We start from the raw sequence: 16,449 nt of genomic DNA on the forward strand, positions 1-16,449 counted from the left end.
GATACCTTGTGTGTTTGATTTGTTCCGACGTTTCGGCTACCATTGCAGAAGCAATCTTCAGGGTAAACTGTGTGTTTACAACACACGGTATCACCCAAAAATTAAAAATATTAGTTTCGTATTGTTATAAATAATTGTTACACAGGCTACTGTTTCTGTGGGATGCTTATTCAGTTGGGACTGTGCTTCCTTCCGAGCGGAACTCACGGGGGTGGTATTTGGATCCTCTGCCTCTGACCACCCAGGGAATTATTCTTTGTTCGAGGCCGTTATCTCATTGTAAATATCCGTGTTTTTACTTATCTTTGTTGTGTAAGTTATGTTTGTTGTGTTACCATAGTTTTAAGAATTGGTTTTTGTATATTTGGATACGTTTACTTATGTTAATTGTCTGTGTAAATACATATTGTTGAATAAAAAAACAGAGACATTGAGGGGATCCTGAGAGGTGGGGATGACGTGTTGGTCTCTGTCTATACATCCTCCTCCCCCCTCCTTAATCTGCATAGTTTGTATTCCTTAGGAATATTTATAATAATTTTCCTCTATGCGCAGCTGACAGAGAGTACCCCAGGACTCTATAACAGCTGCGGGTGGACGGTGGGCTTAAGAATCTCCCCTCAATGTTACATAAATAACCTTATTAAGCTTGAGAAGAAAAATGGTAAAATCGTGTAATTTACTATGGTAGTATACTAAATGTTCTGTCGGACTCATGATTTTTCAACAAATAGTGTAATTACGGTAGGTTAGATATTAAACTTTTGATCAATAGTTGATTTAATGACTGCCATTATACCATGAAAAGTTACGAATATAATATTATTGCGTGTTCTGACCTCTTAATGAAAAAGCCTACTATTTGTTAATATCAAATTTTGACACCACTACACGATCGCCTTTGATCTCTCATAAATCTAAATCTGCTTAAAATTTTGCTATCTTTTTAATTAAGAACCTATATAAAGTTAACAAACATTTTGATCATATTTATATGTAAATTGTTTTAATATTGTTTTTAATTTTTTTGTGTATCTAACTAACTCATTATAATTTTATATTGTATATCGTAAAAGGCACTTGTGCCGTTATAATCAATAAATAAATAAATAAAAATACAGATTATATTTCATTCGACCCATGTATAGTCCTGTTGGAATAAGGTTGTTGAGGGTTGAACTTTTACACCAGTTGGAGATTGAAAGAAAACACGATGTTGGTGTTCCAAGGTGTATTTATTACGTGGCAAAAAAAAAGTAATGTCAAAGGTAAGTTTATTTAGTTTCACTTTGATTACTTACTGAAACGGAGTAACTGCATTCTGATCCGGCTAAACTTATTCCACCTTATTTTTATCTGATAATATCATTCTAATTTAAAATCCCCAGTCATTATAAAGTTATTGACAATGTGTTGGTTATTAAAAAAGGAAATTGGTCTTATCCTGTAATTCAAATGTCACACTCTAGGTGCGTGTAAAGACTTTGAGTCTGGCAACATTGTCAGTAATCTGTATTATTCGTAGCATTTTCTAATGGCCGCCATTTCGCGTCCTGATGCTCCTGACAGTTCCTAAAGTATTGGTATCTGTGATCGACGAGCACGGTATTCCCAGTTAAATGTACGTTCGCTCGCAACCAACAAAGGAGTGACTTTGGGTAATAATATCCGTAATGTATTATCCCTATAAATAAGAGCTTTACTAGGAATCTAATATTACGTTAAAGATAGGGTGATCAGATATATGTGTTCATTTTACAGGACATGTTTTCTAAAATTACAAGATTTATGCTGATTTAGCTTAAAAATACGGGACTATTTTAGTTACGGGACAGTTACTATTTTAATAACAGTTACTATTTAAAGTAATTTCAAAAAGATAATAATGTATAGTTATAATAAGTTTTCATTTATACATTAAACTTCATTGTCAATTAAAAAAAAGTGGGCTAGATTTCTGATCGTTCATTCGCTCTGCAGCTGCAAGACATGCTCCGATCATAGGAAACGCGCTTATGGCTCTTAACCGGCTAAAAATATCCATTATAAGCAATAATCTCATATCGTATACCATGAAAATATTATGTATTCTGCCCTTATTAGCAAAAAGAGGGCCATTTGCAAATGTCATATTTTGACACGACCATCCTTGATCTCCCATAAATATTTTTTAATTAGGTACCTATGTAAAATAGATGCATATTTACGTCATATTCAAATTTAAAAATACGAATTTTCAATAATATTTTGATTTATGAGGGACCAAAGACGCTTGTGTCTAAATATGACGTTTGTTTTAAGTTTTTTTTATTTATTATTATTTTTACTTTGCATTTTACAATAGGTAAACATTAGTTACAAATACAAAATACACTATTACATAAACTAGAAAAAAAAAACATAAAGGCACTGCCTAAGTGTGGTTACATTTAAAAAAAATCAATGCTACTTGAAGAATACGATAGATATAAAAAATATATAAGAAACTGTTACATACATTTGTTATAAGCGTGGTGTTAAGTACATAAATATGGGACTATGTATGGCCCGTATTCGAATTATGAAAATATTTTTTTATTTATTAAATCATACAATTTTTTTTGTACTCCCAGGAGTTACGTATATGGGACGTAGTTAAAATTATTGTTTAAATACGGGACACCCTGTCAAATACAAGTTAAAACACCCTGTTAAAAGGGCGGAGGTTTTTCCAACGCCCCAAAGGACACATAAATAAAAAAAATCTATATAGGTCCCGGGATCTCTCGTAGTCGTAAAAGGTAGTTGTGATGAAATTATATTAAAAATAAAAAGTTACAGTGGTGCATGGTGTATATTTTCAGATGGTGGATGGTGGATCTTTAGCTAAAGCGTGTCCATTGTATTCCAGAAGAAAATTGAGCAGATGAAGTTTGCTTCAGTCAGTATTAAGGCTGAAGCGGGGACTGGCGATGAAGAAGGAGATATTTTCCATACTGGGAAAGGAACGCCACGTCCCCAAAAAACCAATGAACCAGGTATTGCTGCCATTAAAGCTGAACCTGGCGATGTAGAAGATGATATTCTTTATACTGCAGAAGGGACGCCATGTCCCTACAGAAGCCAAGAAACGGGTGTTGCTACCGTGAAAGCTGAACCTAGAGCTGACGATTTAAAAGGAGTTATACTCCATACCGGGGAAGGGACGCCACGTCCCTGCAGAAGCGAGGAACCCGGTGTTGCTACCGTGAAGGCTGAACCGGGGACTGGCTATGAAGGAGATATTCTCCACACGGGAAAATGGACGCCATGGCCCCACAAAAGCGAGGAGCTTGGTGTTGCAACCGTGAAGACTGAACCTGGAGCTGACGATTTAAAAGGAGTTATTCTCCATACCCGGGAAGGGACGCCATGTCCCTACAGAAGCCAGGAACCAGGTGTTGCTACTGTGAAGGCTGAACCGGGGACCAGTACTGAACAACAGCATGCTATAGAGAGTGATAAATGGATCTTTACGGAAATTGACATTGATTATCCCGATACAAAACAAGAATGTCTAGAATCTACCCGCAACACTGAAGGTATAAGAAGATTTATAGTGTATCCTTTAGCTTTATAGTAAATCAATTTTATATTAAAATAATGACTGGGTTCATTTTTTAGAGTTACATTATCAAGGTGGCGTTTTGTACTCATTAGATCAAAATGTCATCTAAAATAGAATTTTAATTCAAGATTTAGTGGTTTACTTGTCTATCGATTTACGTTTTTTTAAATGTTTAATTAAAGAAAATAATGTCTATATGATTAATTAAAAAATATATATTCGTCTCGTGTAGTAGTCAGCGCTTTGCCTACCATGCAAGGGGTCTCGGGTTTAATTCGTGACAAAGTTGACATTGAATATTTATTTGAGAAGTTTTTACACTAGAATATTTCATAGTCCCTCGACTAGCATCTAAAGCGTAAGACTGATTATCTTATTTTAATGTAAAAAAACGATCATGATACGCTGCGATTGGACTACCAATAAAGGAAATGATAACGAATTAAGAAGTCGCCAGTGTCGATATCAATTATATTGTGGATCTGCTCAATCAATGTAAGATTTGCAAGTACATTACAAGTACGCCCTAGCCCTTCTTGTTGCCAAACGGTGGCCTTATGCTTTTCACCGATTTAATATTATAACTTTTACTTTTCAGATACTACCAAGTCGCTCAAATTATTTCCGGAGAGTGTCAATATATTTTCTCATAGTGAAGAACCATTACCCGAGGATAAATATAAACTAAGTCAGAAGAAAACTTGTAGTGAATGGGTGTTGAGTACTAAAGTGAAACCATTCTCTTGCTCGCAATGTAGTTATACCTGTGCACATAAAAGTAATTTAAAAACTCACACTTTACAGCATACTGGCGAGAAACCGTTTTCATGCTTACAATGTAGTTATAAATGTGTACAGAAAAGTAGTATGAAATATCACATGTTAAAACATGCTGGCGAAAAACCGTTTTCATGCTCACAGTGTAGTTATACATGTGCACTGAAAAGTAATATAAAGAAACACACGTTAACACATTCTGGCGAGAAACCGTTTTCATGCTCACAGTGCAAATATAAATGTGCAGAGAAAAGTAATTTAAGAAGTCACATCTTAACACAGCATACTGGTGAGAAACCGTTTTCATGCTCACAATGTAGTTATACCTGTGCAAAAAGATATCATTTAAAAATTCACACTTTAAAACACACTGGCGAAAATCCGTTCTCATGCTCGCAATGTAGTTATACTTGTTTACAGAAAAGTAGTATGACATATCACTTATTAAAACATACTGGAGAGAAACCGTTCTCATGCTCGGAATGTAGTTTTAGATCTTCGCGGAACAGTGTTTTAAAACGTCACTTGTTATCTATGCACACTGCCGAGAAACCGTTCTCATGCTCGCAATGTACTTATACGTGCTTACAGAAAAGTAGTATAACAAATCACATGTTAAAACATACCGGAGATAAACCGTTCTCATGCTCGGCGTGTAGTTTTAGATGTTCGCGGAACAGTGTTTTAAAACGTCACTTGTTAACACAACACAAAGGTGAGAAACCGTTCTCATGCTCGCAATGTAGTTTTGCCTGTTTACAAAAATATTCTATGAAACGTCATATCGCCAGTGAACATGCGATACCTCTTAACCCCCGAAAGTAAACGGCACAATTTTGGACAAAAAGGAAGTTTTGATGCATTCATTTTACTTGTTGAATGTGGGGTTACGAGGTATTTACAATTTGTACACTACACACTGCAAACTGTAGCTAAGGACTTATGTTTCCGCGGCGGTCTTCAAATACAAGTAAAATTTGCTTGTTGCCGTTTAAAAAACCTTGAAATTCCTTTTGTAAGCTGCCAAGTCTGTATATCAGACTAATACAGTACCACGGGTAGTAGCGAGAAGCTCCATTCGTTATTCACGGAGAAGAGAATGGAACAAGACCGCAGGATGTGATTAGACGATTGATTAGGCCGCAGCAGCACAAAAAAATGTATCAATAATATTTGAAAAAATAAAAATCATATTTTTTTTTATGACTTTATAAAAACTGGGTAGTCCAGTGATAAGGGATATCGTAGGGATCAATTAATTTATAAATTCCTTTTTTTTGCGAGGTAATTTATTTAAAAATAAGTTTAAGAAATAATAATATTTCAAATACTTCATAGAGTTAGAAACCAATTTATTCAACAAATGGTCCACAGACTACAGGATTTGTTTATTCGTTTAAAGAATATATTTGAAAATTATGGAAACAAATGAAAATAAACTCATCCTACCTTCTTTTGTTTTTCAATTTATTATAATAAAAACCAATTTTTATGATAAACATTAAAGAAAAAATAAAATACCTTTATTCGGTACATTATACATACAAAAAACTATGGTTAATTAAAACTGCATCTGAAACCATTCTACTGTTGTGCGATAAACACATTTATTAATAATTCATTGATTTCTTATCCTTATTTGATAATTTTTTTTCTCTTTTTTGTATATTGTTGTGAATATTTATTACATATTTTTTGGATTACACAAATGTCGAGATCCGTGAAGTGTGTAAGGCTTTGCATTATTGACAGAATCAAGAAAGGGGTGCTGCGTTGGTTTGGACATGTAGAGCGAATGGACAGCGAAAGAACGGCTAAAATGATCGACGATGCAAATGTTGATGGATGCAGAAAACGAGGAAGACCGAGAAAGACGTGTCACGATCAAGTCCATCAAATACTTGAAGATGGACATGTCAAAAGTAGGAATAATCGGCGTGCGTGCATGAGAAGATGTATGAATGTAGAGGAAGCGAGGTCTGTATGCCAAGATAGAGTGTTATGGCGTTCTATCCTCTCTGCCTTCCCCTACGGGGAAACGGCGTGATGGTTTGTTGTTGTTGTTGTTGGATTACGTTATTTTTACCTCTTGTGTGGCTGTGATGTCAAACTAGTCGACATAGGACACAAGACTTGATAAATCTCTCTTATTTTTTTAAATTATGAAGTTGTATTTTCTGTAATCTTCAAATGGACATTTTCACACTGGATTTGGAAAGTGAAATTTGTATAAATATGTTGGATGTTTAAACAAAAAGTATTTATCCTTGCTACGCAAAGAATGAATGTCCGCTAATACAGCAATACATATGTATAAGAGAGAGCACGAAGATAGAACTCATAACAAGGAAGACTGAGACGCCGTTCTCTGGCGGATATTGGGTACAACAGATTCAGTCTTTAGTCGGTTGATGATAGTGATGAGAGACACACGTGCGTAATATGAGCGGCGTATTTATGATTTTTTATTTATTTTGCTATAACAGTGCTAAATTATATGTTTATTTGCATAAATTATGGAAAAGAAATTAATAAACAGTATGTCACCATGTTTTTTTTTCAAATATCCGAACTTTAGAATATTTAGTTTTTTGCTTGTGGTAACACGATGTTGCATCACCGCTCGCAAAGCGATTATTTTCCACCCTTATCTCTTTAACTTTAAATTTTATTTTATTTTTTGTTCAATGTACCCATTATTAAAAATATACCTACCTGTTCTTTTTTTAAAAATACATTTTTCTATCTTTGTATTGGTTACTATTATACTGTTGGATATATAGCGCCATGTTTGTGAAAATCACGTCAAGGGCGCTGTACAATAAATAAATACCCCAGCACGTCTTGCAGCTACAGAGCCCATGGACGATTGGGATTCTAGTTCCTCGTTTCCAATTATAACAGATAGGAGCTAGATTACATCACGTCTTGCAGCTACAGATTGCATGGACGGTAAATAATCTAGCCCCTATTTACATTTCGTTTTGATATGACATTAAAGTTTAATGTCTTAATGATATTTAAAAAATAAGAAAATAAATAAAAAAAAGGAAGATTATAACAAATCTTGTTGTACAGCGTCCTTGAGGTGATTTTCACCAAAATGGCGCTGTCTAAATTATCCAACTATATGTATGTATATATGTATATATATATATATAAATTTATATATGAAGTATTATCCATTACATTATTGTGTCACACTCTAGGTGCGTACTATGACCTTTAGTCTGGCTACATTGTGTGTTTTGTATAGTTGGCACCCTTTCGTGTCCTGACAGTGTTTAAGGTAATGTTTTCTGTATACAACGAGCGTGTAATCCTCAGTTAAGTGTATATTCTCTCACCTCTAACAAAGGACTGACTTTGGGTAATATCCGTAATCTTTTATAACTGTAAATAAGAGCTTATATTACGCTACGGGGCGGGGGTTTGTCCAACGTAACCATGGCTGATAAAATCCATAATTATGTCTATTGACGTCCCTGTTATCTCTCGTAGTCAGAAGACATGTATAATTGTGTTTAAATTATATTTATAACATCATTGATTATGCATCGTGTATATTTTCAGGTAAAGCATTGTCTTGAGCTTAAACAGACAATTATGGAACAGATAAAGCTCGCTTCGGTCAGTGTCAAGTCTGAACCGGGGACTGTCAAAATGGAAGGAGATATTTTTCATACTGGGAAAGGCATGCCATGTCCTAACATAGGTGTTGCTTCCGTTAAGGCTGAACCGGGGACTGGCGATGGAGGAGATATTCTCCATACTGGGGAAGAAACGCCATGTCCCTATAAAATAGAGGAACCAAGTGTTGCTACTGTAAAGGCTGAACCGGGGATCATTACTGAAGAACAGCATATTGATGTTCATTATCCTGATATAAAACAAGAATGTTTGGAATCGTCTCACAACACTGTAGGTAAAAAAGTACATTTATCTAGTCGGACCGGCTTTCTGAAGTAACTCAAGTAACAATACAAATTATACTGTGAATCTGCTCAATGAATATAAGTTTCTCTCAACCCCTCGCTAGGGTATATCGCAAACACGCTTATGTTTCTGCTTTCTCACGTGAACAATGTTTTCTCGGGTTAATATTGTACCTTATATTTTTCAGATTCTACCAAGTCACCGAAATTACCTCCGGAGAGTATTATTTTATCATCGCATAGTGCAAAATCATTACCAGATGGTGAATATAAAACGAAAAAGAAGAATGCGTTTAATGAATGTGCATTATCGAGTACTGGGGTGAAACCTTTCTCATGCTCGCAATGTAGTTATACATGTACACAAAAGAGTCATTTAAAATACCACATGTTTAAACATACTGGCGAGAAACCGTTCTCATGCTTGCAGTGTAATTATACGTGTACCCAAAAAAGTCATCTAAAAGATCACATGTTGGTACATACTGGCGAGAAACCGTTCACATGCTCACTATGTAGTTATGCAAGTACCCAAAAAAGCCACTTAAAGGATCACATTTTAATACATACTGGTGAGAAACCATTTTCATGCACACAATGCAGTTATACATGTGCACAGAAACGGTACATAAAATACCACATGGTGACACGTCACACTAACGAAAAACCGTTCTCATGCTCACAATGTAGCTACACATGTGCACAAAAACGACATTTAAAAGATCACATGTTAATACATACTGGCGAGAAGCCATTCTCATGCACTCAATGTAGTTATACATGTGCACAAAAACGTTCTCTAAAATACCACATGTTGGCGCATACTAGTGAGATATCGTTTTCATGCTCAGAGTGTCAATATATGACTCGTAGGAAGGATTGTTTAAATAGTCACATGTTCATACATACTGGTGAGAAACCGTTCGCATGCTCACAATGTAGTTATACATTTAAACGAAAGAGTCATTTAAAAGATCACATTTTGATACATACCGGTGAGAAACCGTTCTCATGCTCACAATGTAGTTATTCATGTGCACAGAAAAGTAATATAAAAAAACACATAATTACACGTCACGCTGGTGAGAAACTGTTCTCATGCTCACTTTGTAGTTATTCATGCCTACAGAAAAGTAGCATTAAAAGACACATTACGTCGATACATACTGTCGAGAAACCGTTATCATGCTGATTATGTAGTTACGCTTGTTCACGGAACTGTGATTTGGCATATCATATTACTGGGGACCATGACATACCCCGTAATCTCTAAAAGTAAACTGTCCAGAATACACTAAATTTAAAAACCCCAAGACACCTATCAAATATATTTTCTTCGACGTTTACTTTATTTTAGTGCTTTTTGATACATTTATTGCTTTTGCCGAACAATGTTTTTGAGTATGTCTAAATGTTTGTAGACAGGCTGGATATCCACCCTAGGGAGTTATTTAGATCTAAATTTGTTGCAACAGAAAGGGAAAACATTTTGATAAGTTAATTAGGCACGTACGGGGATTACGACACTTTATACACTGTAACATTCACTAGGTAACAAGGTAGGTAGTAGATGAATAAGTTCAGCCGGATGAATCTCACTTACATGATAAAGGTTTCAGCTCTTTTACTTACAAAAATCAACAGTTGGAAGAGTTGAGGAAATGTGGACGTTTAAACATAGGCAGAATGGTGAATGTTACAGTAGCCAGATCATAAGCCCTGTAAGTGCCTAGACCTCCATATTCCCTTCTTAAAATCTTTTCCCTTTCTGTTGCAACAAATTTAATTTAATTTTGTAATATCATTTTAGTATTCTTTTCTTTTCTTTTATATTATTCACATTATTATGTGTATGGTTTAAAGTTAATAAATATTCTTTGGTTATTGTACTATGGTTTCATTCACGACTTTGGTTCGAACCACACATTCGAAGAAGGACAGCCGCAGAATCAGAGAGGTACAAACAAACCCACGACATCCCCTACACCACCACCCACCAACGGCCTTGCGTCTGAGGTCTAAAAACCTGTTGAATCCTCACAACAGCGGAGAGAAGAAGTTTGGCAACAGGATCTTGTAAAAATAATAAATACGTCACTCATATTACGCGCGTGCGTCCCCCATCACTGTCATCAACCGACTGAAGACTGAATCTGTTTTACACAACACCCACTACAGAACAGCGTTTCTGCCTTCTTTGTTATGATTTATACTTTCGTGCTCTCTGTTATACAGATGTGTTGCTGAATAAGGCATTAATTCTTCGCGTAGCGAGGATAATCATTTTTTGTATCAACATCCAGCATAGTTATAAAAATTTTACTTTCTAAATCCGGTGTAAATGTCCATTTGAAGATTAATAATAAGAATAAGAAAAATATATCTAGTCTTGTTTTTTATGTCGACAAGTGTGAAACCACAGCCACACAAGAGTTGAGGGGGCGGAGGAAAAAAAAGTTATTGTTAAATCATACGTGTGATCGCGGAATTCGATGTTGAGCCAGCTATACTCATTTCTTTTTATCATTTCCGAATAATAACATTGTCAGGTTCGTGTTAAAATTCCCAGTCATGATTTAATTATTAAAACGGTTTATTAATCTTATCTGGTAGTTGGCGTGTCACACTTTAGGGGCATACTAAGATTTTTTTGTTGTTGTCTCCACTCTGTATTGTTAGCAGCATTTTCTAATGGCCGCCATTTCGTGTCCTGACAGTTCCCAAGGCATTGTTACCTTTATAAAATGAGTGTGTAACCCTAAGTTAAGTGTGCGTTATCTCGCCACCACAAATGACTTTGGGTAATTTCCTTAATGTATTTTACCTATAATAATAGCTTTACGAGGAATCTAATATTACGTTACTGGGCAGGGGGTTTGTCCAACGCAACCAAGGTTGACTAAATCTATAAATATATCTATTGCCGGCCTAGTTATCTCTCGTACTCAGAAGATAAATGATTTAATTGTGTTGGAATTACATTTATAACATAATTGATTATGCATCTTGAACATTTTCAGGTGATCGATCTTTTGATAAAGCGTTGTCTTATACATAATTATTATATAAAAAAGCTGTTTATTATGAAACTCTTAATCATCTAATTGCATAGGATTTTTTTTATTCTTTTTTTAAAATGAATGATGCCAATATCTCATGCGCGCTCTCTGACAGTTTAAGTACCCATATTAATAATGCGTCTTTGAATTCTAAACATTTACAAATTCTTAAACTACAGACTATTGGTGCATTCGTACGAAGCAAACTTCATAGATTTCAAAAAGTAAATTCAATCGGTCGCTTATCTAAATTGTTGTACAAAAATGATTGAAACTAGCAGGCAACAGTCGGTTGTCTGTTACATGAATCGGGCTGTAGCCCCGCGGCTAGTGTCGCGGACTCACAGATCAAAAGTCCGAGGTTCGCACCCTGCTCTACCGCATCTTGATTCCCATTTTCTTATAAGTTATATTATATTCCATAAGTTATTTACAGCTGTTTGAAAATGGCCCCAGAATTGAAATATTTTTATAAATATATTTTTTTAAATGATTGAAAATGTAAATATTACATTCAAAAGAATTGACGGTTGATTTTTTAAAAAATTAAGAAAGAAATTTCTTGAGAGTTGCAATGTTCTTTCAAATAACCAGTTTGGTTTTCGATATGGTAGAAGCACGGCGGACGGAATTATTTCTGTCATATTACACAAAGCCTTGATAATGATAAAAATCTCATTGCAGTTTTCTTAGACCTTGCTAAGACTTTCAACACGGTTTTCTCTGATTCTCGTGGAACGAATAAAACTTATTGGCTCCAGGGATAATCTGTTGCTTTAGAATTTCTTAACTTTAAGGTCGCGACTCAGTCATTCGTACATCACAGGGAGAAGCGCAAAGTACGAAGTCACCTATTAGTTTTGGAGTTCCACTGGGCAGCGTCCTTGAACCGATCCTATTTCTGGTCAACATAAACTCTGTGAAAAAAATAAAGGCGGAAAAACATATACGTTTGCCTATGACAAGGTTTTGTTATTTATTTATACTTTTAGATTGTTTGTATTCTTTTTTTATACAGAATAATGTTCCCTCACTAAGTGTCCCGTGCCGAGGGAAACATTTTACAAAATGTGAAACATGCTTTAGATTAGCTATATAACAAAGTTAACATAATAATAACAATAAAAAAAACGTAATTAACCTAATTATCATTAACATAATAAACAATAAAAAACTAAAATAATCTTCAAAAACATAGGCAATTTATATTGACCAATAGAACAAATTTCATAAACAGTACACACATTTTACCTATTTTGCTTGATCCACTCATCGATCCGTGTGCAACCTCCACTCTCCATTTTTTAATAGCAATTTTATATTGTGAGAACTTACTAATTGTCCTAATGGATAATAGAAGTAGATTGTACACTTTATTTGAAGCTAGTGTCAGGAATTTTATCTTTCCTCTGTTTCAATCCACTGCAACCTATGAAATAAATGGCTGGTGGGGTTGTGCGGCATCCACCTTAAAGCCGTTCATAATTTCATAATAAATTCAAAGAATAATTTTCCAGCGCCCTCCAAGATATATGTCGAAACAGTTGTTCCAATGTATAAAGGTGCTCGATTTGAGACAGCTTTACCTTAAAGAAGCATTGACACACTTTTAATCGAACAATAAGAGCTTTTAGAAAAATGTTCGTACGTGGTTTTTCCAGAGCACGAATTATATCATACCCAAAACCCGTACCCGTACTTGATTGATGATTTTTCAATTAGGTATATTAATTTATTCGTTTACGTAAATCAATTATTCGTCCTTTTCTTTTTTATGTAGAAGTGCTGTAGACTTTGGTCCCATGGAGTTGGGACAATCTCTAAAAAATGTTAAATAAAATAAATAAATACTCCGTTACGGGGAGGGAGTTTGTCCAATGTAACCAAATCTGTGACTAAATCCATAAACATGTCTATTATAAGACATCCCGGTATATCTCGTAGTCAGAAGAGATGATTGCATTTAAATTATATAAGAAACAGGATAAGTTATTTAGTTGTGCGCCGTGTATATTTTCAGGTAATCAATCATCAGGTAAAGCGTTGTCTTTAAATTTGAGCAGACGACTATGGAACAGATAAAGTTCGCATCTGTTAGTGTCAAGTCCGATCTGGAGACTGGCGACGGAGGAGATATTCTCCATACCGGGGAAAGGACGGCATGTCCCTACAAAAGCGAGGAACCAGGTGTTGTTACCGTGAAGGCTGAACCGAAGACAGTAAAACAGATTGAGGTCACTTCAGTCATTGCTAAGTCTGAACCAAGATCATGCGACGTAGGATATATTCTCCATATTTGGGAAGGAAAGCCATGTCCCTACAAATGTGAAGATCCTGGTGTTGCTACCGTGAAGGCTGAACCGGCGACTGGCGATGTACGAAGAGATAGTCTCTATACTGGGGAAGGGACGCCATGTCTCTACAGAGGCGAGAAACCAGGAGTTGCTACAGTGAAGGATGAACTGGGGACCAGTACTAAACAAGAGAATACTAAAGAAAGCGATGCACTGATCTTTACAGAAGTTGACATCGATTATCCTGATATTAAACAAGAATGTTCCTCTCGCAACACTGGAGGTAAAAAAGTGTTTATTGTAACTCCTCCCATATCTATTCTGAATTAAAATATTGTCAGTTCATTTCCAAGATAATTATTATTTAGCTGGCTTTTTGTACCTATTAAATGCCACCTACAATAGACATTCGAATCAAAAAGAAGTTTTTTTTAAATATCTGAATGTTTTTCTTTATGTTTTATAAAAGAAAGCAAAATATATATTTAAGAAAAATGAAAAAGTAAACTCAAACAAACTAGGTTTATAATATAAATTAAATTGGGGATCCCTCAATTCTTCGCCAGGATATATTACACGCACGGTGATGTCTCTGCTATCCGATAAACAGTGTCCCAATGCTTCCCCCCCATGATAATAAAACTTTTACTTTTCAGATACTACAAACTCGCAAACATTATCTTTGGAGATTATCAATCTACCGTCTTCTGGTACAGAACCACTACCAAAGTGCGAATATAAAACAAAACAGAAGAACACTTGTAATGAATTGGTATTAAAGAGTACTAAAGTTAAACCATTCTCATGCTCACAATGTAGTTATACGTGTTCACAAAACAGTGTTTTTAAGCGTCACTTGTTTGTACATACTGGTGAAAAACCGTTCTCATGCTCGGAATGTAGTTTTAGATGTTCACGGACTACCACTTTAAAATGTCACATGTTAACGCATACTGACGAGAAACCGTTCTCGTGCTCGCAATGTAGTTATACATGTACCGCCAAAAGTAATTTAAAAAGTCACATGTTGATACACAATGGCGATAAATCGTTTTCATGCTCACAATGTAAATATAGATCTTCACGTAAAAGTAATTTAAGAGCTCACATGCTAAAACATATTGGCAAAAAGCCGTTCTCATGCTCACAATGTAAATATAAATCGTCACGTAAGAATAATTTAATAACTCACATGTTGATGCATACTGACAAGAAACCGTTTTCATGTTCACAATGTCGTTTCACATGTACACAAAGTGCCGTATTAAAAAGTCACGCTTTAAAACACACTGACGAGAAACCGTTATCATGTTTACAATGTAGTTACAAGTATACACCAAACACCGATTTAAAAAGTAATTTGTTTAAAAATACTGGTGAAAAGCCGTTTTCTTGCTTACAATGTGAATACACATGTTCACAAAAGGGAAGTTTAAATCGTCACATGATTAAACATACTGGTGAAAGACCGTTTTCGTGCTCACAATGTAGTTATACATGTGCAGAGAAAAGTAATTTAAGAAGTCACGTGTTGATGCATACTGGCGAAAAACCGTTCTCATGCTCACAATGTGAATATACATGTTCACGTAAGAGTAATTTAAAAAGTCACGTGTCGGTACATACTGGAGAGAAACCGTTTTCATGCTCACAATGTAGTTATACCTGTACAAAAAGATATCATTTAAAAATTCACACTTTAAAACATACTAGCCAAAAACCATTTTCATGCTTACAATGTAATTATACGTGTGCACAGAATAGTAATATAAAAAATCACATATTGACGCATACTGGCTAGAAACCGATCTCTTGTTCACAGTAAACTGTTTAAACTATTCAGGAGACACCACATCTATATTAAAAAACCCCGCGACATCTATTATACATATTTTTTCTCTGTTTCCTTGATTTTTGAGCGTTTTTATTTATTTATTTTATTTAAAACTTCAAGTACACAGAATAAGTACTTTGGTAATACCTTCCAGCCAACCAAAAAACATACAGGTCAAAACAAGAGTTGGTCGATATTTTTATCAAAAAATACATCCCTAAATTAAAAATAACCAAAATTTATTGCAACAGAGAGGGAAACCACTATTGAGAAGGGAATTTGGAAGTCTAGACATTAATAGGGCTTATGATCTGTCATTGGCTGGTTTAAGTGGCCACTTTACACACTGTGTAACATTCACCATTCTGCCCATGTTTGAACATACATTTCCTCAGCTCTTCCATCTGTTGACCTTTTTGAAGTAAAAGAGCTGAAACCTTTATCATGCGGGTGAGATTCATATGGCTTAACTGAATCACCCACTAGGCAACGCCTGAAAACAAATTAACCTGGTAAAAGAAGAAGTATCAAAATTTGAAAATAAAACAATTTAAATGAAATGCGTGTTTTTTTATGGTTAATTACATGCAAGCTTTTACCCGCGGCTTCGTTCCCACGATATTAGGGAGTAATTATTCAAGTAATTAATTAGTTGTCTTTTATCAAAAAGAGTTTCCGTTTACCATTGAAAATAGGTTAGTATTTTTTTTTTTAACAAATTTTGTATAAAATTGTAAGATTCTGTATGACTTTACCTAGGACATATCCATATACTTCCTGCTTTCTCAAACTGAACGGATTGGGTAGGTAGGAAAAAATTAGCTCATGGCAATGTGCCTTTAAAGAAATGAAAGTATGACTAAGTGCAAAAACATTGTGAATGGACCGAGAAAGACATGGCTTATGAGCAAAGCCAATAAATACTTGATGGACATGTCAAAAGTCGGAATAATGGGTGCGCGTG

The 16,449-nt window shown here is 35.0% G+C and overlaps 1 protein-coding gene and 2 long non-coding RNA genes across 3 annotated transcripts; all 3 read left to right on the forward strand.

Moving 5' to 3' along the window:
- The first annotated feature begins 1,531 nt into the window (after window positions 1-1,531).
- Window positions 1,532-5,814, forward strand: LOC148272864 (uncharacterized). The gene is made up of 3 exons (XM_088239467.1): window positions 1,532-1,658; window positions 2,844-3,560; window positions 4,185-5,814. Exons 2-3 carry the CDS (start codon window positions 2,906-2,908, stop codon window positions 5,186-5,188), a joined length of 1,659 nt encoding a protein of 552 aa, XP_088095593.1. The 5' UTR covers window positions 1,532-1,658; window positions 2,844-2,905; the 3' UTR covers window positions 5,189-5,814.
- A 1,823-nt stretch (window positions 5,815-7,637) lies between these two features.
- LOC148272865 (uncharacterized) lies at window positions 7,638-8,913 on the forward strand. Its single transcript, XR_015824744.1, has 3 exons — window positions 7,638-7,733; window positions 7,937-8,288; window positions 8,487-8,913. It is a non-coding gene; the product is annotated as an uncharacterized LOC148272865 (long non-coding RNA).
- A 2,059-nt stretch (window positions 8,914-10,972) lies between these two features.
- On the forward strand, window positions 10,973-16,034 carry LOC148272866 (uncharacterized). Its single transcript, XR_015824743.1, has 3 exons — window positions 10,973-11,099; window positions 13,378-13,934; window positions 14,308-16,034. It is a non-coding gene; the product is annotated as an uncharacterized LOC148272866 (long non-coding RNA).
- Window positions 16,035-16,449: the final 415 nt, after the last annotated feature.

This window comes from Micrasema longulum, unplaced genomic scaffold, assembly GCF_059751315.1.
Source record: "Micrasema longulum isolate JH-2025_06_02 unplaced genomic scaffold, ASM5975131v1 h1tg002172l, whole genome shotgun sequence".
NCBI classification, from domain to species: Eukaryota; Metazoa; Arthropoda; class Insecta; order Trichoptera; family Brachycentridae; genus Micrasema; species Micrasema longulum.